General features: G+C 58.0%; 1 protein-coding gene across 6 annotated transcripts in view; it reads left to right on the top strand.

The window, feature by feature from the left end:
* AHDC1 (AT-hook DNA binding motif containing 1) overlaps positions 1 to 21,431 on the top strand; it is a 64,699-nt gene extending 43,268 nt beyond the window's left edge. For 3 of the 6 annotated variants that reach the window (XM_057547679.1, XM_057547665.1, XM_057547681.1), the window contains 3 exons: positions 4,896 to 5,112; positions 5,692 to 10,599; positions 20,814 to 21,431. In XM_057547679.1, coding sequence (XP_057403662.1) covers positions 4,923 to 5,112; positions 5,692 to 10,556 — 5,055 coding nt within the window. In that variant the 5' untranslated portion in view covers positions 4,896 to 4,922 and the 3' untranslated portion in view covers positions 10,557 to 10,599; positions 20,814 to 21,431. Of the gene's footprint in view, positions 1 to 4,881; positions 5,113 to 5,257; positions 5,296 to 5,691; positions 10,600 to 10,939; positions 14,189 to 20,813 lie in introns of those variants that run through there. The other 3 variants (XM_057547685.1, XM_057547667.1, XM_057547673.1) reach the window with 3 other exon arrangements.
* The last annotated feature ends 212 nt before the right edge of the window (positions 21,432 to 21,643 follow it).

Below are 21,643 nucleotides of genomic sequence, written 5' to 3'. Positions count from 1 at the left end.
CCAGTCCTAGCAGGGATTCCCGCCTCCCAGCTTAGGCCAAAAAGAGGCCCTTTAGAATCAAAATATTTTAACCCAACTTAGACTCCCCATTATCCAGAAAGGTGAGGTCCATGGATATACAGGCAGTTCCCTGGAGTCCTGCCTCCTAGTCTGGGAACTCTTCCCTGTACCTGGATGACCTGAGAGAACTGGGAAGGGAAAGGGGTTGTGACAGTGACCAGAACCCAGGACAGAGGTAGAGACCAGAATGCCTGATGTGTGAAGCTGACCCCGCAGGACCCCTCTCTTCTAGAGTCTGTGGAAGCTGAGAGGACCTGGGTATGCTAGGCTGCCCTCCTGAGATGAGATGGGGCAGGGGTGGGGGCAGGACTCTGGGCCCGGATTAGCCCACCCAGGCTCCAGAGCCACAGAGGCCAGGTGGGGCTGCCCTGCCCTGCAGAGGCAACTCCCCGAACTGACACATGAAGCCTCAAGCCTCGGGCTCCAGGAAGCTCCCTAGAGCCCAGCCTGCCTGGGGACCCCACCCAACTTCCAAAAGAGCATTCCTGGGGCCTGAGGTCTGGGGGCGGGGCCTCCTGGGATTGTAAGGGTGGGGAGGTTCAGCTGTGGGAGGATGCAGAGCTGGATGTACCTGACTGTATATGTACAGGGCATCTCATGTGCAAGTCCTCCGGCTTGTGTGCAATCAGGCACATGCAGGACTCTGTCCGTAGGTGTGCAGGGTTCTGCACACAAGAGTAAGTGGACTGGGCTGGGGGACATTCAGAGGCTGTGCATGTGGTACATCGGAGTGAGTGTGCAGGATTCAGAGCGTGTCCTGGGCAGGTGTGGGGAGACTGGAGTGTTGTGTGTGCCACACTGGATGGTGTCTGTGTGCAGGGCGCTAGTGTACACTGGAGAGGTGTGTAGACAAGAATCTGAACACACTGGGGTGATATGTGAGTACAGTGGGGTGGGGTGCGTACACAAAGATCCTTCAGCGTGTCACCGGGGAAGCGGGTGTTCAGGGTTCCGGCTGCACACTGGGGGTGGTGTGTGCACGTGGCTCCGTTTGTGCTTTGGAGGTGGGCTGGGCAAGCCTTCAGCTGAGCTGGGCTCAGCAGTGCCCAGCCTTGTGGCCAAATTGCTGAAGTCACTTCCTTTCCAGCAGCAACTTTCCAGGAGGAGGAGTTCTTCAGACCTGGGCGGGGAGGGGGGTGCAGAACAAGGAGCTCTCAGGGGAAGGAGGTGGGCGGTGGTGAGAGGCTGTGGGGAGGGCCTGGTGGGGCTGGAGGAGGGGAGTCCTCCAGTAGACAGAAGGAAAGACAAGGACAGGAGTCTGGAAGGGCCAAGGGCAGGAGGGGATGGGGGCGGAGCAGGGCGGGAAGCGCACAGTCCCTGGGTGACCTCGGAGAGAGGAAGGGAGGGCTGCCCGGCAGGGTGACCCTCAGGTTCAGCCAGAGCTGGCACTGGTGCCCACACACCTGGCACCCAGGGCTGGGGGCTGGCAGGGGGCGGGTCTGGGGCAGACCTGCTTGCCAGGTGCCCCGCTCCGGGCAGGAAGGGGGTGGACAAGGGCTGCACAAAGGAGCTCTGTGTGGCTGGGGGTAGGGTGGGGTGGGGTGTGCTGTGCTGTGGTGGGGAGCCCTGATGATTCCAGGGGGTGGGGCGGGGCTTGCTCCCCTCGGGGGCATCAGTGGCTCTAAGGGGACACCTAGTGGTGAGGGAGGGTAGTGCATGGGATGACCTAGGTGGGAGGGGTGCCGAAGCTGGGTGGGGGTAGATTAGAAGTCAAAAATTAGAACTGGTGGTTGGGACTAGGACAGTTAGAGGAAGCTTCAGGGGAGGGGGCTGACTCTCTGGACAGTGAAGAAGTTTGGTTTAGAGGAGCCCAACAAACCTAAGTGCAGACTCCAGCTCTTCCCTGTCATGGCTGTTTGTCCTTCAGGGCATTACTTAACCTCTCTGAGCCTCCATTTACATGCCAAATAAGTGACAGCTGCCATTATTTTTTTCATCATTGTTATTTTAGTTATGATTTTGGTCTGGAGTCAGGTTGGAAGAAGATCTTCAGGTACAATTGGGCGGCTGGGAGGGGGCTGAAGAGAAGGAAGTTGAGAGGGGTGATGCATAGTTCCTGAAGGGGCAGATCCTGGGAGATAAAGGCCCTGAAGGGAGGTGATGGGGGAAGTTTCACAGCAGCAGTGATAGCCCCTTTGATGCAGAGTTTTCCATTTGAGGACATCCCTGAGCCTTCAGTCCGGGCTGGGAGGGAAATGGTGTTGGGGGGGTGGGGAGGAGTATGCAGGCTAGAGAGAGGGTCATGAGGCCGGAAGTGAGAGCTGGGGCTGGCAGCCTGGCTCCCCTGGGGAGGTTGTGGGTGGGGGAGGGGAGGCTGCCTGGGGAAGGGGTGGGGTGGTCACAGCCGCAGCGGGGGAGGGTGGGGCTGGGGACTCAAGGATGTGGGCTGGCCCTTCCCGGCACTGTGCACAGCAGGTTGGGGCCCCCAACCCCCTTCCCTCCCAGCCAGCTGGTGTCCCCATAGGCAGGCTCAGACACACTGACCCAGAAGCAGACAGATGGACAGAAGAACCTTTTCGACTTTGTTCACAGACGTGGGATAGGTGGTGCCCTTGGGAGGGGTCCAAGAAAATGGTTGCCTGGGTGTGGTGGGGAGGGGTGCCAGCTGCTTCCCTCAGATCCTGGAGGCTTCGAGAGAGAGCAGTGGACAGAGTCAGGAGGTCTGGCAGGACGACGTGCCCAAAGGTCTTCACGGGTGGGTGGAACAGAAGCAACCACTGGAGAGGAGGTTTCTCTCTTCTGCCAAGATCACACCCTCAGGCCCCAAGTGGGAGGTCTCCAGAGCAGGGAGGGTTGGTGAGCCCCACCCTCAGTAAGGGAGGGATGATGGCTTCTGGTAGGCATCTCAAAGAGGGCAGCACTGTGGATCAACCGTACTGTTGGAAATCTGACCTGGAGACTCCACAGAGTCTGAGCCCCTTCCCTCCTTTGTGAGTGTCTTACCCACAGTCCTTCCTGCAAGAGCAACAGTGAGATTCTTGAAGCAGAGAGAGCCTAGCCTAGAAGGGGCCAGGCCACAGTCTGCAGGCAGGCATGAGAGAGAACAGAACCCTGAGTGATCGAGTAAATGGGACAGTGAGGAACAGCTGAGGCCTGGGACCTGCAGGGACAGGGGATGTTCTGCCTGGATGAGCAACAAAGAGGCCCTCTTCATGCCATTTTGTGGTCTTGGGCAAAGTCTCTTTCCCTCTTGCGGTCTCAGTTTCCTCATCTGTAAAATGGGAGGCGCACGAGGTGGCACTAGAACAGTGTAGCCACTAGGGGAGCCGATTAAAAATACAGATTCCCAGATGTCCCTTCAGATTTATGAGTCAGACTCCCCTGGACTAGGGTCTGGGTATCTGCAAGGTTACGTAGCTTCCCCAGGCCCAGGGTTTGGAAGCCAATGGGTTAGATGATTTTAAGGTTCCTTCCATCCTTAAGTGAGACCACAGCTCTAGAAGGAGCACTTTCAGGAGTGGCTGAAGGAGAGTTGCAGGAGCTGGGAATGGAAGGAGGCTTTGGACTTGGCAGAATTAGGAATCTTGCCACTTAGCAGCTCTGTGACTTCAGGCAAGTTATACAACTGCTCTGAGCCTGTTTCCTCTGTAACGTGGAAACAGTAAACCATGTCTCCCAGGTTCGGTGAAGATTCAGTGGGTCATATATGTGGAGGTGCTTCATAGATTGCAAATTGCCGCCCACCAAAGGGGAGTGGATGAGTGTCCCTGCCCACACTCTCCTGTCCCCAAGTCAGCTCTGCAGTCTTTTCTGTGGAGTTAACAACCCTGGGCAGCGATCCTCCCAGTGGTCATGGACCATTCAGCTCCCTGCTCCCCCAAACCCCAGCTCCTGGGGATCAGCCGGGGCCCTGAGTCCCCAGGCTCCCTTGGGTGTCAGACATGCCTGGATCTAAATCCCAACTCTGCCCTGACCAGCTCAGGGAATCAGTCGGTAAATATTTATGTAGCATCCATAGCCCAGGCCCTGGGGTCAGGGGATACAACGGTAAACAAGACAGACACAGTCCTTGCCCCTGAAGAGCCCACACTCGGCGAGGAGACACACTGAACAGCCAGTCATACAAGTAATTGACATCAGTCATGATAAATACTGTGAAGGTGAAATAAAGAGGGCTCTAAAAATATGTAGCAGGGGCCGGATCGGATCGAGGCTAGAGGTGGCATGGAGGGCGGAGAATGTCCCTTTTCACATTCTTAATCTCCTTCCCTCCTTCCACATCCTACTTGGGTCCCACTTTTGGGTCTGGAGAGGAAAGAGAGAGAGCCTCAGGGGGAAAGGCGGGGCTAATTGTTCTGTGTGCCTCATTCATTCATTCGTTCAGTAAATATTTTTTGAAGCACATTTGTGGCCCATGTGCTGATCCGGGGGTTGGGAGATACACACAGAAGTCAGCAGGACAGAAATCCTTGCCTTCATGGTGCTTAACCATCTTCCAGCGGATGGTTTCCTCGACTGTGAAAGCGGGGATGATAATCGTATCGATCTCAGGTTTGCAGGGGGGTTAGGTGAGGCAATCCATATAAAGCACTTAGTCCGGTGTTTGGCAGCAGAGAAAGTGTCCCCAGAATATGAGCTTTTGTCGTTGTTGACTCCCTGGTATGATTTGTTAAACCTCTGACCTCAGGCACTCTTCAGTTTTTCTTTGCAGCTCTTATCCCGCTAATAATTAAGTCACTTACAATAATCTGATAAGTGTTTGTCTACCCAGTCCTTGTGCAAAGTAGGCACTCCATAAATAATGAGCATATGAATGAGTGAATGATGTTACTTCATCTCTGAGCCTCCATTTCCTCATCTGCAAAATGGGGTTATTAATAGCCCCTACCTCGCAGGATCGGTATGAAGAATTAAATGAAACGATGCCTGGACAGCTTCCAGCCCAGTGCCTGGCGCGCAGTAGGTGCTCACTAAACCTGAGCTGCGGTGGTCCTTTCCAGGCGCTGTCCACGCCCCGAGGCCTGGGCTCAGGCCGAAGCTGCTCCACAGCACCCCCAGCTGACAGCCAGCGACTGGCAGAGCCCCCAGGCACGGGGGCCCTCTCTCTTTCAGGTCAGCTGGGCATGCGCTGGAGGGAGTACTGGGGGAGCTGGGGTTGGTATGTGGGGGAGACTGGGCCCCGTGGGCAGGTGGGCAGTGGTTGGGCTGTGGCCAGCAGACCACTGAGATCTCCTCTTGCCTGTCTCGTTGCCCACAGAGATCTCCAGTGTGACAGCCCAGGCGGCAGAGCCGAGGGTGAGTGGCCGGGGTTCTCCTCGAGCCCTGGGGATGGGGCAAAAAGGAAGAGTCTGTGTCCTTGATAGAACTTCCGGGCGCTCTGACAGGGGCCTGGCCCTCTCCTGACGTTTGATCCACCTTGCTGATGGGCTTCCCTCTCAAAAGCGGGTGAACTGTTCTCCCCCAGCCCTTAGCCAGAGTCTAGACAAAAGTGGGTGAGCTGTCAATAAGTGGAACTGGGGCCCATGGGGGTTCACGATGCGTGTGGTGGTTTAGGAAAAGCTGGGGGTCAACGAGGGGATTGGGCTTTGGGAGGGGACTCAGGGGAGGGGTGCAGGGGATCACTGAGGTCATGGGGAGCTGATGAGGACTTAGGCTTTTGGTGAGGGACCTCCTGCCTGTCCTGCCCGGCAGGTCCTGGTCCCGGCTTCTCGCACCCTCATGTCAGCCCCGGCCCCGCCCGGCGGCCCGCGGAGGACAAGGTCAGGATGCGTGTGAAGCCCCAGGGCCTGGTGGTGACTTCCAGTGCCGTGTGCAGCTCTCCTGACTACCTCCGGGAGCCCAAGTACTACCCCGGCGGCCCCCCCACCCCCCGGCCCTTGCTTCCCGCCCGGCCCCCTGCCAGCCCACCCGACAAGGCCTTCGCCCACACCTTCTCCGAGAACCCGCGCCCACCCCCACGCCGGGACCCCAGCACCCGGCGCCCACCAGTCCTTGCCAAGGGGGACGACCCGCTGCCCCCGAGGGCGGCCCGTCCTGTCTCCCAGGCCCGCTGCCCCACCCCCGCGGGAGACGGCAGCAGCTCCCGACGGCGCTGGGACAACGGGCGGGTGAACCTGCGTCCAGTGGTCCAGCTGATTGACATCATGAAGGACCTGACCCGGCTCTCCCAGGACCTGCAGCACAGCGGTGTGCACCTGGACTGCGGTGGCCTCCGGCTCAGCCGCCCACCTGCCCCGCCCCCTGGGGACCTTCAGTATAGCTTCTTCTCCTCACCCAGCCTGGCCAACAGCATCCGCAGCCCTGAGGAGCGGGCCACCCCCCACGCCAAGTCTGAGCGGTCCAGCCACCCCCTCTACGAGCCTGAGCCTGAGCCTAGGGACAGTCCCCAGCCCGGCCAAGGCCATAGTCCCGGAGCCACGGCCGCGGCCACCGGTCTGCCACCAGAGCCCGAGCCAGACGGCCCTGATTACTCAGAACTCGCTGACGCCGACATCCTGAGTGAGCTGGCCTCCCTTACTTGCCCCGAGGCCCAGCTGCTGGAGGCCCAGGCCCTCGAGCCACCGTCGCCTGAGCCAGAGCCTCAGCTCCTAGACCCCCAGCCCCGCTTCCTGGACCCGCAGGCACTAGAGCCGCTCGGGGAAGCTTTGGAGCTGCCGCCCCTGCAACCTCTTGCTGATCCTCTGGGGTTGCCGGGCCTGGCTCTACAGGCCCTAGATACCCTGCCCGACTCCCTGGAGTCGCAGCTGCTCGACCCTCAGGCACTTGACCCCCTGCCCAAGTTGCTTGACGTCCCTAGCCGCCGTCTGGAGCCCCAGCAACCCCTGGGACCCTGCCCGCTGGCTGAGCCCTTGCGCCTGGACTTGTGCTCACCTCATGGCCCTCCTGGGCCTGAGGGTCACCCCAAATACGCCTTGCGGCGCACCGATAGGCCAAAGATCCTGTGTCGCCGACGGAAAGCCGGACGGGGACGCAAGGCAGACGCCGGCCCCGAGGGCCGTCTGCTGCCCCTGCCTGTGCCCACAGGGCTGGCGGCTGCCCTGGCTGAGCCCCCGCCCCCGCCCCCGCCCCCACCTCACGCCCTGCCCGGCCCAGGCCCAGTCCCAGAGCTGGAGTCCGAATCCTCCCAGACCCCAGTGGTCCCTACCCGCAGAGGCAAGTGCCGGGGCGTGCGGCGCATGGTGGTCAAGATGGCCAAGATCCCCGTGTCACTGGGCCGGCGGAACAAGACCACGTACAAGGTGTCGTCTTTGAGCAGCAGCCTGAGCGTGGAGGGCAAGGAGCTGGGCCTGCGCGTGTCCACAGAGCCCACCCCGCTGCTGAAGATGAAGAACAATGGGCGGAACGTGGTGGTGGTCTTCCCACCCGGCGAGATGCCCATCATTCTCAAGCGGAAGCGCGGCCGCCCTCCTAAGAACCTGCTCCTGGGCCCCGGCAAGCCCAAGGAGCCAGCGGTGGTGGCGGCCGAGGCAGCCACTGTGGCGGCAGCCACCATGGCCATGCCGGAGGTGAAGAAACGGCGGCGGCGGAAGCAGAAGCTGGCATCTCCCCAGCCGTCCTACGCAGCGGATGCCAACGACAGCAAGGCCGAGTACTCAGACGTCCTCGCCAAGCTGGCCTTCCTGAACCGCCAGAGCCAGTGCGCTGGGCGGTGCTCACCGCCCCGCTGCTGGACACCCAGTGAGCCCGAGTCAGTGCACCAGGCGCCCGACACGCAGAGCATCTCCCACTTCCTGCACCGTGTGCAGGGCTTCCGACGGCGAGGTGGCAAAGCAGGCGGTTTTGGTGGCCGGGGTGGGGGCCACGCGGCCAAGGCGGCCCGATGCTCCTTCAGCGACTTCTTTGAGGGCATCGGCAAGAAAAAGAAGGTGGTGGCCGTGGCAGCCGCTGGGGTCGGGGGCCCTGGCCTCGCTGAGTTGGGGCACCCACGCAAACGGGGCCGGGGGGAGGTAGACGCCGTGACTGGGAAGCCCAAACGCAAGAGGCGGTCCCGGAAGAACGGGACTCTGTTCCCGGAACAGGTGCCCAGCGGCCCAGGCTTTGGGGAGGCAGGCACCGAGTGGGCCGGGGACAAGGGTGGTGGCTGGGCCCCTCACCATGGGCACCCAGGCGGGCAAGCTGGCCGAAACTGCGGGTTCCAGGGGACCGAGGCCCGGGCCTTTGCCTCCACTGGGCTAGAGAGCGGGGCTTCGGGCCGTGGCAGCTACTACAGCACAGCCGCACCTGCGGGCCAGACGGAGCTCAGCCAGGAGCGCCAGAACCTCTTCACCGGCTATTTTCGCTCCCTGCTCGACTCGGATGACTCCTCCGACCTCTTGGACTTTGCCCTCTCAGCCTCTCGCCCCGAGTCCCGGAAGGCATCAGGCACCTACACAGGGCCCCCCAGCAGCGCCCTGCCCGCCCAGCGGGGCCTGGCCACCTTCCCCAGCCGGGGAGCCAAGGCCAGCCCGGTGGCGGTGGGCAGCAGCGGGGCTGGGGCGGACCCCTCCTTCCAGCCGGTTCTGTCCACTCGCCAGACCTTCCCGCCGGGCCGGGCAGCGAGCTATGGGCTAACCCCCGGCACTTCAGACTGCCGGGCAGCCGAGACCTTCCCGAAGCTGGCTCCTCTGGCTTCTGCCGTGGCCCGCTCACCTACCACACACCCGCCTGCCAACACCTACCCCCCGCAGTACGGGGGCTACGGGGCTGGACAAAGTGTATTCGCACCCGCTAAGCCCTTTACGGGCCAGGACTGCGCTAATAGCAAGGACTGCAGCTTCGCCTACGGCAGTGGCAACAGCCTCCCTGCCTCACCCAGCAGCGCCCACAGCGCCGGCTACGCCCCACCGCCTACCGGTGGCCCCTGCCTGCCACCGAGCAAGGCATCCTTCTTCAACAGCTCTGAGGGGGGCCCCTTCTCTGGTTCGGCCCCCACACCCCTGCGCTGTGACAGCCGGGCCAGCACGGTCTCACCCGGCGGCTACATGGTACCCAAAGGCACCACAGCCTCTGCCACCTCTGCCGCGTCCTCGTCGTCCTCCTCCTTCCAGCCCTCGCCTGAGAACTGTCGGCAGTTTGCGGGGGCTTCTCAGTGGCCTTTCCGGCAGGGCTATGGAGGCCTGGACTGGGCCTCGGAGGCCTTCAGTCAGCTCTACAATCCTGGTTTCGACTGCCACGTCAGCGAGCCCAACGTGATCCTGGACATCTCCAACTACACGCCGCAGAAGGTGAAGCAGCAGACGGCTGTGTCCGAGACCTTCTCCGAGTCGTCCTCCGACAGCACCCAGTTCAATCAGCCCGTCGGCGGCGGTTTCCGGCGTGCCAACAGCGAGGCCTCGAGCAGCGAGGGCCAGTCGAGCCTGTCCAGCCTGGAGAAGCTGATGATGGACTGGAACGAGGCATCGTCCGCCCCCGGTTACAACTGGAACCAGAGCGTCCTCTTCCAGAGCAGCTCCAAGCCAGGCCGCGGACGGCGGAAGAAGGTGGACCTGTTCGAGGCCTCACATCTGGGCTTCCCGTCAACCGCCTCGGCCAGCGCCGCGGGCTACCCATCCAAACGGAGCACCGGGCCCCGGCAGCCTCGGGGCGGACGGGGTGGCGGGGCCTGCTCAGCCAAGAAGGAGCGGGGCGGTGCGGCGGCCAAAGCCAAGTTCATCCCCAAGCCACAGCCGGTCAACCCGCTGTTCCAGGACAGCCCAGACCTCGGCCTGGACTACTACAGCGGGGACAGCAGCATGTCACCACTGCCCTCGCAGTCGAGGGCCTTCAGCGTGGGCGAGCGAGATCCCTGTGACTTCATGGGACCCTACTCCATGAACCCGTCCACGCCGTCGGACGGCACCTTCGGCCAAGGCTTCCACTGCGACTCGCCCAGCCTGGGTGCCCCTGAGCTGGATGGCAAGCATTTCCCGCCGCTGGCCCACCCGCCCACGGTGTTTGATGCTGGCCTGCAGAAGGCCTACTCCCCCACCTGCTCCCCGACCCTGGGCTTCAAGGAAGAGCTGCGGCCGCCACCCACAAAGCTGGCTGCCTGTGAGCCCCTCAAGCATGGGCTCCAGGGGGCCAGCCTGAGCCATGCAGCTGCAGCCCAGGCCCACCTGAGCTGCCGGGACCTAACGCTGGGCCAGCCCCACTACGACTCCCCCAGCTGCAAGGGTACGGCCTATTGGTACCCGCCAGGCTCGGCCGCCCGCAGCCCGCCCTATGAAGGCAAGGTGGGTTCAGGGCTGCTGGCTGACTTCCTGGGCAGGACGGAGGCCGCGTGCCTCAGTGCCCCACACCTGGCTAGCCCACCGGCCACACCTAAGGCCGACAAGGAGCCACTGGAGATGGCCCGGCCGCCCGGCCCACCCCGTGGCCCCGCTGCAGCTGCTGCTGGCTATGGCTGCCCACTCCTTAGTGACTTGACCCTGTCCCCCGTGCCGAGGGACTCGCTGCTGCCCCTGCAGGATACCGCCTACAGGTATCCAGGCTTTATGCCGCAGGCGCATCCCGGCCTGGGTGGGGGCCCCAAGAGCGGCTTCCTGGGGCCCATGGCGGAACCTCACCCTGAGGACACATTCACCGTCACCTCCCTGTAGTGCCAACTGAAGTGCCGACTGGACCTCGAGGTTTTGTTCCTGGGTGAGTCTGAGGATGTGGGTGCAGTGGGAAGAAGCCGGGGGGTGGGGGGGATTGGGGGTGGTGAGGGGGATGAGGACATTAGAGCTTGGGCAAGGGGAAGAAGTACAGTGATGAGCAGGAAGGATTTGAGGACAAGATTGGGGACCCGAGTTGGGATTCAGGGAGTCTGGCATTAGATGTTGGGAACAGTCTTAGGGAGGAGATGGGGCCTTGGGTGGGGAACCCAGTGCGGGGCTTGGGCATTCAGGGGGTCCCATTATTGAAATGGATGGAGAACCGTAGACTGGATGGGGCCATCTAGTTCGGTTCATCAAGCGTTCATTTCCGTCATCCATGCTAGGTCCCGGGCAGGGACCACCTGAGTCCCAGGAAGCACTCACCACTTGAACTCTTGCAAGGGAGGGCGTTTGCATCGCCCTGCGTGTGACCGATGGAGGAAGAAGCAGGTTGGATAATTATCCACCGAGGCCCATCCAGGATACTGACCCTGCCTGCTTCCTTGTCTCCCTGGGAGCTTCATTTAGTTGAAGATGCAGTCTGGCAAGGGCCGGGCTGAGGGTGTGGCCAGTATGTCCTTTTCTGGTCTCCCAGGGTACCCCAAAGGCTATTTTTCAACAGGGGTGTTGGGATCTCCCTGTGCCTGGGGACCTGTAGCCAGCGGGTCTATCCCCAGGCAGGATGTTTCCTACCTAGAAAAAGCCAGTCCCTTTCCTGAAGCCAAATGCTTTTCTTAAGAATTCCATTAGGGAACTACCTGGCAGTCCAGTGGTTAGGACTCCTCGTTTCCACTGCAGGGGGCGTGGGTTCGATCCCGGTTTGGGGAACAAAGATCCTGCGATCCTGCAAGCCTCACTGCGCGGCCAAAAAAAAAAAAAAAAAAATTCCGTTAAATATTGTTAGGTATTCAGATATTGTTTTATCAGGTACTGTCACCTCCTTGAGTTTTCTTAATATTTTGTGTTTAGGAAAAGGAAAATAAAAGAGGGGAAATGCCCCCAAAGTGGTAAAACGGGACAGAGTTGGAGGAATCATTTTCTTGATGAACAACCTGCTCCAGAAATGCAGCCATAACTGGCCCATGAGATCCCAGTTTTGGAACAGACCTGTTACAAAAATTGACCCAGACGTGGTGGGTGGTGATGGAGTGGGCTGGGGACCTGTTTGAGCCCCTCACTTCCCCCCACCTCTGCTACTACTACAGCCTCCTGGGAGTGCCTTTTCCTGGAGAATGAATAGCAGGGCTCCTGGAAAGCCCCGTCCCTGCTCTGGGAAGGCTATTCGAGGCCAGGGTGACTCAGGGTCCTGAAGTCATGTCAGTGGAAACTTATTACCCCCTCTCTGCCTGACCTCAGCTCCCTTGGTGCCTGAAGATGGCAAAGGGCAGCACATGGGAGTCAAGCGGCCTGGGGAAGGACTATTCCCCAACTGGCCAACTTGCTACATGCCCTTGACCAAGCTTTTGCCCCTCCTCCACCCACCCCCCGCCTCTGTTTCCCCGTCTGTTGAAGGCAGTTGACTTTGTTAATCTCTTGGGCTCTTAAAACTCTGCATGGCATAGACAGTGGACCAGACTTTCTTGGGGGGCAGCATATTTTTCCTCCTAATGAAACCAGACCGAGATTTAAATGGCCTTCCGTTCCCCATGCACCTCATTGCAAGCAGCAGAGCCGCAGATCTGAAGCAGGCCAGGGAGAAGCTGCTTAGGGTTTAAAATGTCAAACTCCTGATCCTTCTCACTGGAGGGGAGATGTCTCATGGATAATCCAGACATGTGAAATAATCAGAAGACCTTTCCTCCTGGGCTCTGGGTGGGAAAATAAACGGGTGAGGGGGCTGGGTGTTTGGGCAGGTCACGGCTCAGTGAGATACATAATGGAACCACCCAGTGAGGCCTGAACGCAGGAGGAACTGGGATGCCATCCAGCCCCACATTCTGGCCCCGCTCCCCACTCAGAACTGGGAGTTGACAACACTGTCCTCAAACCGATGCATTCAGTTGTTCCAGAGACGTCTGTCCAGCACCCACTGCATGCCAGGCACTGGGGACACAGCAGTGAACACCTCAAACGAGGTCCTGGTCCTCAGGGGGCTTCCAGTTTAGCGGGAAAGACAGTAAACAGGATGACACAAAGCATTTGGTAATTATCGCTGTAGGAAGGACTGTGCAAGAGGAGAAAAGCTAGGAGGCCATGAGGGCTTGCAGCCAGTTGACCAGATGCTGAGGCTGATGCCTGAAAGATGAGGGGGGTGTCAGCCAAATGGGGAGTGGGAAGAGCATTCTGGGCAGAGGGAACAGCAGTGGGTAAAGCCCTGAGGCAGGAAGCGGCTCAGCTTTGAGGAGCCGATGGGAGGACAGCAACACTGAGTGAGGGGGTGAGGGGGCAGGGCCAGATCATGCAGGGCATTGGAAGGAGTTTGAACTTTGTCCCAAGACAAATGGGGAACCACTGAAGCGTTCTCAGCTGGAATGTCCTGGGCCACAGTGGAGCAGGGCCGGTGTTGAAGGAGGGAGACCGGCTGCGGTAGCCCAGGCAAGCAGTGGTGGTGGCTTGGACCATGGTGGTGGGAGGGCTGTCCCCCTTCTTCATCCAAACACTCCCTCATCCAGGAAACCCCCCCCCGCCCCCCGCCCAAGGACTGATTACAATCATTGTGGGAGTGAAGAAGCCTTGGGGATATAGGGAAGGAGAACAGTGAGGAAAAAGAGTTAACAGAGGGAGTGTCACTGTCAACAGAGGGCTTAAGCAGGGAGGACAGTGACACACTCATTCACCAACAGGCAGTGAGCCCTTTTGACCCTGGGCACAGGGGGAGCAGTCACTGAGCTTAGCCTCACATCTTGAGCCCCTCCATGCCCGTCCCGATACCAGGCACAGGGAAGACAAAGCAGACGTGGCCCCTGTCCTCAGAGTGCCCATCCACCCCAAAAAAGCTAAAACGAGCACACAGAGAGCCTCAAACACCTGGTGGGAAGTGGCAGGGAGAAGCAAAGCTCGTGCACCAGGAAGGTGGGCCATGGGGTCAGAAGTCACCTCTCTGCCCCTTTGGTGAGGAAAGGGACATATATTCGTGCTGGGCCCTTTGTGCAACACTGCCTCACTGACCCTTCACAGCAGCCTGGAAGGTGCGGTTCCTCACCCTCACCCCCCCATCAGAGAGCTGAGGAAACAGGTACAGCTCTGAACCCTGCCCAGGGGATCCATAGGCAGTAAATCATGGCAGAGTCATGATTTGAACCCAGTACTGCACCCCCTGCCAGCCTGGATGCTCTGCTCCCCCTCCACTCTGTGCCCCTGATTCCCCATCCGCAAAATGACGGGTTGGTTGGATGCTCCCTAGACGCTTTCTGGGTCTGACATTTTAAATGGATTTTGAGGTTCTGTGAAAGAAGCTGCATCTGAGCCCGTCCTTGAAGAATAGGCAAGACTTGGACACACGGAGACGGAGACGGGGGGAAGGGCATTCCAGGCCGAGGAAACCGTGAGCCAGGGCAGGTCACATCCCAATGTGAATTAGAAGAAGAAAGCTTGGAGGAGCCAGAGTGGGGAATGTGGGACCTCAATGGTCTGGGAGCTGAGTTGATGGGACAGAGAGGGAAGTGGGGCCGGGGTTGGGGGGGGGTGGTGAGGGAGACTTGGGCCCCACAAACATCTCCTAGTCCCTTAGATGGAATGCAGAGCCAGACAGACTGGCTCTGCCTTGGGCCCTCACGGCTGAAGATCAGCCCTTCCAGACCCTGGGGAAAGGGTGGGAGGGTGGGAAGGGCCCTCCAAGGTGTTTAGGGATCTCGAGTCCCCCCTCTCCTCCCTATTCCCTCTCAGGCCTGGACCTGAGGCCAAGAGAAATGTCACAGGTCCTCCAAGGTTACACCAGCTGGGGCCTCACTGGAGCAGAAGGGCGGCTTCCAAGGCCACCAATCAGCCAGGGTCAGCAGGCATGCCCGGACCTGGACCAGGCACTGGCCGCTCTGGGCTTTGTCTCTCCATGTCTTGAAACCTCAAGAGGTCACCTGATCTTGCCTCTGGCCCTAGGCAAGAGGCCCTCACGTCAGGGGTCAGCCAGACCTGCCCTGCCTCTCCTGGGCTCCTCTTCCCACTCTCTGGGGCTATCCTCCCTCCAATCCTATCTCTTGCCTCTCCTGCAGCCATTTTCAGGCCAGGCCTTCTTGTGCTGAGCCCTCATTTCCTGGAAATACAATCTCTGCATGAGCATGCCCTCTCATGCTCCTCCTCTCCCATCTCCCCACATCCCTGTGGACCCAGAAGAACCCAAGGGAGCAAGGCCCTGAAACTGCAGGGTGGTGGCTAGGAGCATGCCTGTGGGCACAAACAGGCCTCCGTGCAGAGCCCGGTTCCATCCCTTACCAGCTGTGTGACCTGGTGAGTCACGTCACCTCACTGAATCTCTTGTGAGAATTAAATGAGATTACCCGTGAAGCACTTAGCCTGTCCCTGGCACACAGGAAGCACGTAATCAGTGGTTGGTAGATGGGTGAATAAAATACCTCCCCACCGTCTGCGCGCATCACACACCTCTGACCCTTTCCTCCAAGCTCAAGACTCCGTAGCCAGCACTCCTTCACCTGCTCTTCCTGCTTCCCTTCTAGGAAGGAGCTTGTATTCTAGTATGGGTTTGGGTCCTTTGGCAGGAGGCTGTGAAATACCACCTAGTTATATGCCTTAACAGTGGGGCTGAGTCCTCCCTGGGCGGTCCAGAGACAAGGTAAGTCACAGACCCCACACCAAGGGACGTAAAGCCTGTTGGGCAACAGGACCCAGACTCCTAAATGACCCAGGTCAGCTAGAAACTCTGTCCACACACAGTTATCCACAGCAGTCCTCTCTTTTGGTACAGATAATCTGAAAGAAGATTGCCTTGTGATTTTGTAATACATCATGATTTCTCTCCCAGCAGATTTGCCCTCCTTGTCATCCTAACTTTTGCTGCCATAGTGCCCTCTGTTTGTGCTGGAGGGCAGGAGGAAGTAGGTTAATTCTGTGTTCAACCAGCATGAACCAGGCGCCTGCCCCGGGCCAGGCATTGCATCTGGTACTAAAGGTACCACTGAACAAGATGAGCAGTGTCCTGCCCTCATGGAGTTTACAGCCTTGAAACAGGTGTTCATTACAAGCCTCCATGTGGGCATCACTCTCCAGGGGAGGGACTGAAATGCTCCCACCGGAAATACCAGGGACCACCCTCTTGAACCACGGGCAGGGCAGACAGCAAGAGCTTCCTGCGGGGGGCCGGGTCGAGGGGGCAGAAAATGGGTCTTGAACAAATTTGAGGCTTCGGAAGCTATAGTCCTAGCTCAGCCACCTGGGTCAGCGCAACCAGTGCGTGTCAGGTCTCTGCCCCAACACCTGCCCCCGCTTCCTGAGCCCATAGCCCCCATTGTGGCTGCTGAATGTCTTTCAGCATTTTGGGATGCATGGTGTCTGGAGCAACCGCCCCCCCCCCGAATATTTACTGGATGAATTGATTAAAACATGTCTGCTCTTGTGACTTCATTGCTTAACACCTTTTGATTGCATCCTCCCCTCGCCAGCCTCCTTGCCTCCAAAATAAAGGCCCGACTTCCTAACCTGGTATTCTGGGTATTCAAGGCTGCTTCTTCAGCCCTGACCTCCTGCTCACACAGCCTCCCTTTCTAGCTTTGTACTGTGGGGTCAGGAGGGAGCTTTCCAGGCCCTTTCCTCAGTGTGCCCTCTGTCTTCGCTTTAGCTGTTCCCTGGCCTGGGCCGCCCTTTCCTAGTCATCATCCATCTCCCACCTGTCATTTCCTATCTTTCACTCAGACACTGCCTCCTCCAAGAAGCGTTCCAGGATCCTTCCCAGGCACAATTAATCTCCAGCCCTTTGTGCATCCATGACAGCCCTTCCCGGGAATGTCTTCCTCACCATGCCATCAGCTCCTTTAGGCTGGTTACTCATCTCTGTACACTGTCCCTGTCTCCCCAGTGTCTCGTCATGCCGGGGACACGTCAAGGGTCAGGATTTTTTTTTTCCTGGAGTCAAAGAAGGGCATGTAGACTAGGGAGAATTGTGAGAGAAAAGGTTAGGCATCGGGGAATGGGGCATGAGCTGGTTTCTCTCAACCCTACTGTTATCAGATGCGCTTCTAAGGATGAGGCAGGGGAGGGGTGTATAAATAAACCAGTTCCAGCTCTCAGGCTAACTGGGCTTTTGGAGTTCTGCAAATTCAGAACCTCCCAGTTTACAGAGAGGAAGAGGGACTCGCCCAAAGACACAGAGCCACCCAGGCAGGGAAGCACGGAAAGGTAGAGCCAGGAAGGTCCCTTGGGGATCACCCAGTTCCATGTTCTTGCCGCTTCCTCAGCCTCCACTCAGTTGCATGCCCAACACATACCCAGATTTGGGACAGATGTCCTTACATAGGCATCTCCGATCGGGAGGGTGGAGGGTGTGGGTGTTAGTGGTGGGGGCGTGTATAGCCTCCTCCCAGGACAGGTAAGGAGTGTGAGGCTCTGAGAGGTGAGAGATACGCACAAGGTCACACAAGCTTGGTGGGCAATCATGGATGTAAACCCCATTTGGTCCCACTAGCATCCCTCTCTATGCCCCGCAGTGGGGGAGGTAGGAGAAGATCTCTAAGGAGGGAATGACTGGCAGAGCTAGAGTTTAAGGAATGCCTCTAGTCACTGGTGGACAGATTTTGAAAAACTTCCCTGGAGTGAGGAGGAGAGCCACACACCCACCCACACGCCACAGACTACCCATCCCCAATTGGAAGCTTCATCCCTCAGAGAACTCTGGGTCCAGAGGGTATCTCCATCTGTCAGGTGTGGTCTGGGCCTCAGGGAAGCAGTATCCTCTCCACAGTTAAAGGACTCAAAAGCCTGACTTTGCCTGAAGACATCAGAAGGGCTGGATCAGCCTCCCTGGGCAGCTGTGGTTTGTCTCTGACCCCTTGTCTTTGGTGCTCTATCTCAGTGCCTGAAGATCTCTGCCATTCCCTGTTCAACCCCCTTATTTTACATAGAAACTGAAGCCCAGAGAGGGAAAGGACTTGCCCTAGGTCACACAGCATATCCGTCTCTCAAATCCTCATGCACTCTTTGCCTTCTGCTCCACTGCCTTGTTTGATGCTGAGACCCCTTTCTGGAGGGTAGAGACTAGAAGGTGGGGTTAGAGCTTAGCTCATGGCCTGGCAGTTAGTGGCTATGAATACATGTCTGCTGGTTGCTTGAATGAATGCTCCTTTTGCCGGGGAGAGCAGCTCTCTTTGGACAACCTGATTTATATGTGATCTGTAGCATTTTAAATCCCTGCTCAGCTCTCCCTTGGCACCCCCAGCGCCCACTGACAGGCAGAGACCACTTAAAGCCCTGGCCTCACAGATGGTAAAACTGCTGGAGCATGAGACTCTGGAACGTGCAGTCCTTCGTTATGGAGGCACTAAAAGGTTAAGTCTCATGAACAATGGCTGGTGTCCTGGGGCGCCAGCCACATGCTGGCATCGGGGATGCGGAGGTACCCCACGCAGGTCTCTGCCCAGGAGGAGCACGGAAGGGAATGACAAGTGCCCCAGTAGCTATGGTAACAGGGTGGTCTGAGGAGGCGTCTGGAGATGTGCAACACCTGAGCTGGACCTTGACTCGCCGATCGGACTTAGACCGGTCACGGCTCTGTCATTCAGTCGGCACATATTGTTGACCCCAGCATGTGCTGGGCGCTGAAGAGCCACAGTCCCTCCCACCAAAGCTGGGTGAGATGCCCGCACTGTGCTCCCTGAGTCCCCCAGGGCTCCTCTTGACACACCCCCATCTCCCTGCGTGTGATCACCTGGTTTGGGGTCCGCTTTGCTTCCCTCTGTGCTCTGTGAGCCCCTCAAGGGCAGGGACCAGATCCGTCTTGCTCTCTGCTTTGTCTCCAGTGCCCAGCACTGGGCCACCTGGCCCAGCAGCACTGCTTCTGTTCCGTGGCGAGTTGAACCTGGTGAAGTCAGGGTTCTGCATGGCCATAGCATTCTGCTTTCTCCCTGGCTCAGGAACCTCTGGTTTTGATTCTCTCCCCATCCCCCACCCCCCACCATCCCCCCAGATTCTGGCCAAGTCATGAAAGCTGGGGAGGGTGGTGTGAGGAGGAAGGTGAGACAGCGGTGGCTTAGCAGAGGGTGAGAAAGCCTCCCTGCTGCCTGGCCGCCGGCACCACGGGAATGGTTCTGGCAGGAGCTGCCTGCTGGGCTGAGATCACCATGGAGACCTGGCTTGGAGAGGGTCACTGGCAGTGGCTAAGGGCTGGAGGGGGCGGGGGTGACAGGGATTTGTGCAGAGGCTCCCAGCCTGCCCCGGGGCCCTTAGGGGGAGCAGGGGAGGCTGGGGTTCAGCACAGTTCGCTTGCTAAGTAGTTTGGAGCTGCCCATCCTAAATCTCCCCCTCACTTGTCACCCCAATACACCATATCTGTCACCCCAACAGAGGTTCCTTAGCTTGGCAGCTGTTCTTCAACTGCAGTAAAGCTGTCCTACAGATAGATGCCCCCAGCCCTCCAGCTGAACCTGTCCCCCCACCCTGTTTATCACCCTAGCTGGAGAACTGACACCCACCCCCACTGCATCCCCTGCCCCAATCACCCCAGTTGCAATACAGCTTTTCTCCCCCATCACCCCAGTTGTAATACAGCTGTCGCCCTAACAAGCACACCTCTTACCCCTACGGCTAATATTCCATCCTCCCCTCACCAGCAGGAGACCTGACAGCTTAACAAAGATGCAGCTCCTACCCTCCCCCTCATGCCTCTGCATGCCACCTGGGCTGAGGCACCAGGATGGGGTGCTGTCCTGCCTCCCAGGAGCCCACCTGGCTCCCTGAGGGGAGTCCTGGCAAGTCCAGCCTCGGGACAAAAGTCTTCCCGGGGGCTGACTGCCCAGCAGACAGCAGCCAAGGCTGAGCAGAATTTAAATGTGGCCCCGTTGGAAAGAGAAGCCAAGAAAGAGGACAAGAGAGGGAAGGCTTTCTGTGGCCGCCTGGTTCCTGCAGGGGTGGGGGAGGGTGGATGGCTTGCTGAGGAGTCTCAGAAGGTGGTTTTAGGACCCCCACGCCTGCCCCTTGATTTTGGTGGGTTGGTCACTCACCCAATGTAGGAGACATGAATTTCAGGGCTCTGAGAAGAGGACAGAGCTCTAAAAGAGCCAGGCTAACGACTGGAGGTCTTGAGAATAACTGAGCCCACCCCTTTCCCACTGGGTACCTTCCCACTCACCCCGGCAAAGCTAGGGGTCTGGATAGGGAGTCAGGTCCCCAGAGCCCTGCAAACATAATTAGGACCGACCGTCTGGGGAAAGAGGGTACTTGAGATCTCTATTGTCTGGTGATTGTAGGGACTGGGGACTCGAGATTTTCTGAGCTTCAGGAAGGCGGGGTGCAGCCAAACACAGATGGTATTGTGTTGGGCAATTTCTTTATTCCTTTATTCAGACAGACTTCCTCATCACCTCACCTCTCTAAGGAACAGAATGACTTTGATAGGGAATGGGGAGAAGGTTGGATTTGGAAGAAATTAAAGCAGTGGTTCACACCTGTGCTGTGCTAAGGCCCTGTCTTCGCATTATGTCATTCCTCAGAACAGCCTAGGTAGGAGGAATTACTAAACGAACTGTTAACATGAGGAAGCCGAGGCTTGGGGAGCCTAGCTGGCCCAGGCCCCATGAAGATAATGACTAGTACTAATTAGTATCACTTATGACACATTTATGGACCAGGCTTAATCTGCCTCAAACCACTGAACCTTCCCAACAAATTTACGGGATAGTTCTGTTATCCCCTTTTTACAGATGAGTAAACTGAGGCTCACAAAGATTCACTGACTTGCCCAAGGTCATAGAGCTATTAAATGGTGGTGCTAGCGTTTGAACTCAGCTGTGTCTGACTCAGGAGCTCAAGTTCTGAACAGATTGCACTGCCTGGAATCCCAGCTCCTCATCCAGCACATCCTTTACCTCTCAGTGGTGTGGGCCTTGGACACACACCTATTTTACAGATGGGGACAGTGAGCTCAGAGCAGGCCAGAAGCAGTCCGGAGGCTCATGGACGGGGCCACTTGGAATTTTCTGGGAGAAGGAACAATGCAGTTCCCTTCTCTCAGAATCCTGGTAGGAACCGGGTGGAGGTCCCGCTTTTAGCCTCCCAGTTCCCAGAGCTCAGGGTCTGTCCCTGCCGCTGACTTCTGCCTCTTCTCTTGTTTCTCTGCAGCTTTCAGAAAACCAACGCCAAGACCCCTCCCAGCGTCCACACGGTCCTCCGGCAGGCGCCTGCCCCTCTGCCTCCCGCCCCACCTCCCCTGCACCCCCTGCAGCCCCATCGCCCCCCCACCCCTCCCTGCCCATCTCCTCCACGCAGAAGCCGAAGGTGAGCCCTTTCTGCACAAAACCAGCAATTGTAAATACTTTTTAAAAATGTACAAAACTTAAAAACAAAACACAGTTTTAGAAAAAGACAAAAAAAAGAGAGAGAGAGAGAGAGAGAACGCGAGCGTGTGCAAGAGGTTGCGAGCGGGGCCTCAAGGTGTCCAGAGCCCCTGCAAGTATGCACTGAGAAATTTATCTACAGGTCGTTTGACAAAAATGAACAATATCCTATTTATTGTATATACTGTTTTATTATAAATCGTGGATTGTATATTGCATTCTGTAAACCTGCTGTGGTCCCGTGGTGTGCAAATTCGCATGGTGGGGGGGAGGGAGAAGAACCTCTTGCGGGAGCTTTTTTTTTTTTTTTTTTTTTCTTATTTTTCACTCTTTTGGGTTTTCTCTTCTGTTGTTGTTGTTGTTTTCTGTTGGCAGGACACACCCAAAGATCCAAGTTTGTATTAAAAAGAAATGAAAAAAAGCAAAAAAAAAAAAAACAAAAACAAAAACAAAAAAACAACCTCGTGTCTTGTGAAAGGGGGTGAGTGAGGGTGGACAGAGTGGAAGGGGTGTGACAGCTGGGGGTCGTCACCAGCCACTGGGTCCCCAGAGGAGTTGAAATACCTTCATGTGTTCCCTCCCTCAGAGCTCTCCCTTCTGCCTGAGATCTGAGTC

The sequence above is a fragment of the Balaenoptera acutorostrata genome, chromosome 1 (genome assembly GCF_949987535.1).
Source record: "Balaenoptera acutorostrata chromosome 1, mBalAcu1.1, whole genome shotgun sequence".
NCBI lineage: Eukaryota > Metazoa > Chordata > Mammalia > Artiodactyla > Balaenopteridae > Balaenoptera > Balaenoptera acutorostrata.
This window is presented reverse-complemented; position numbering and strand designations above follow the sequence as displayed.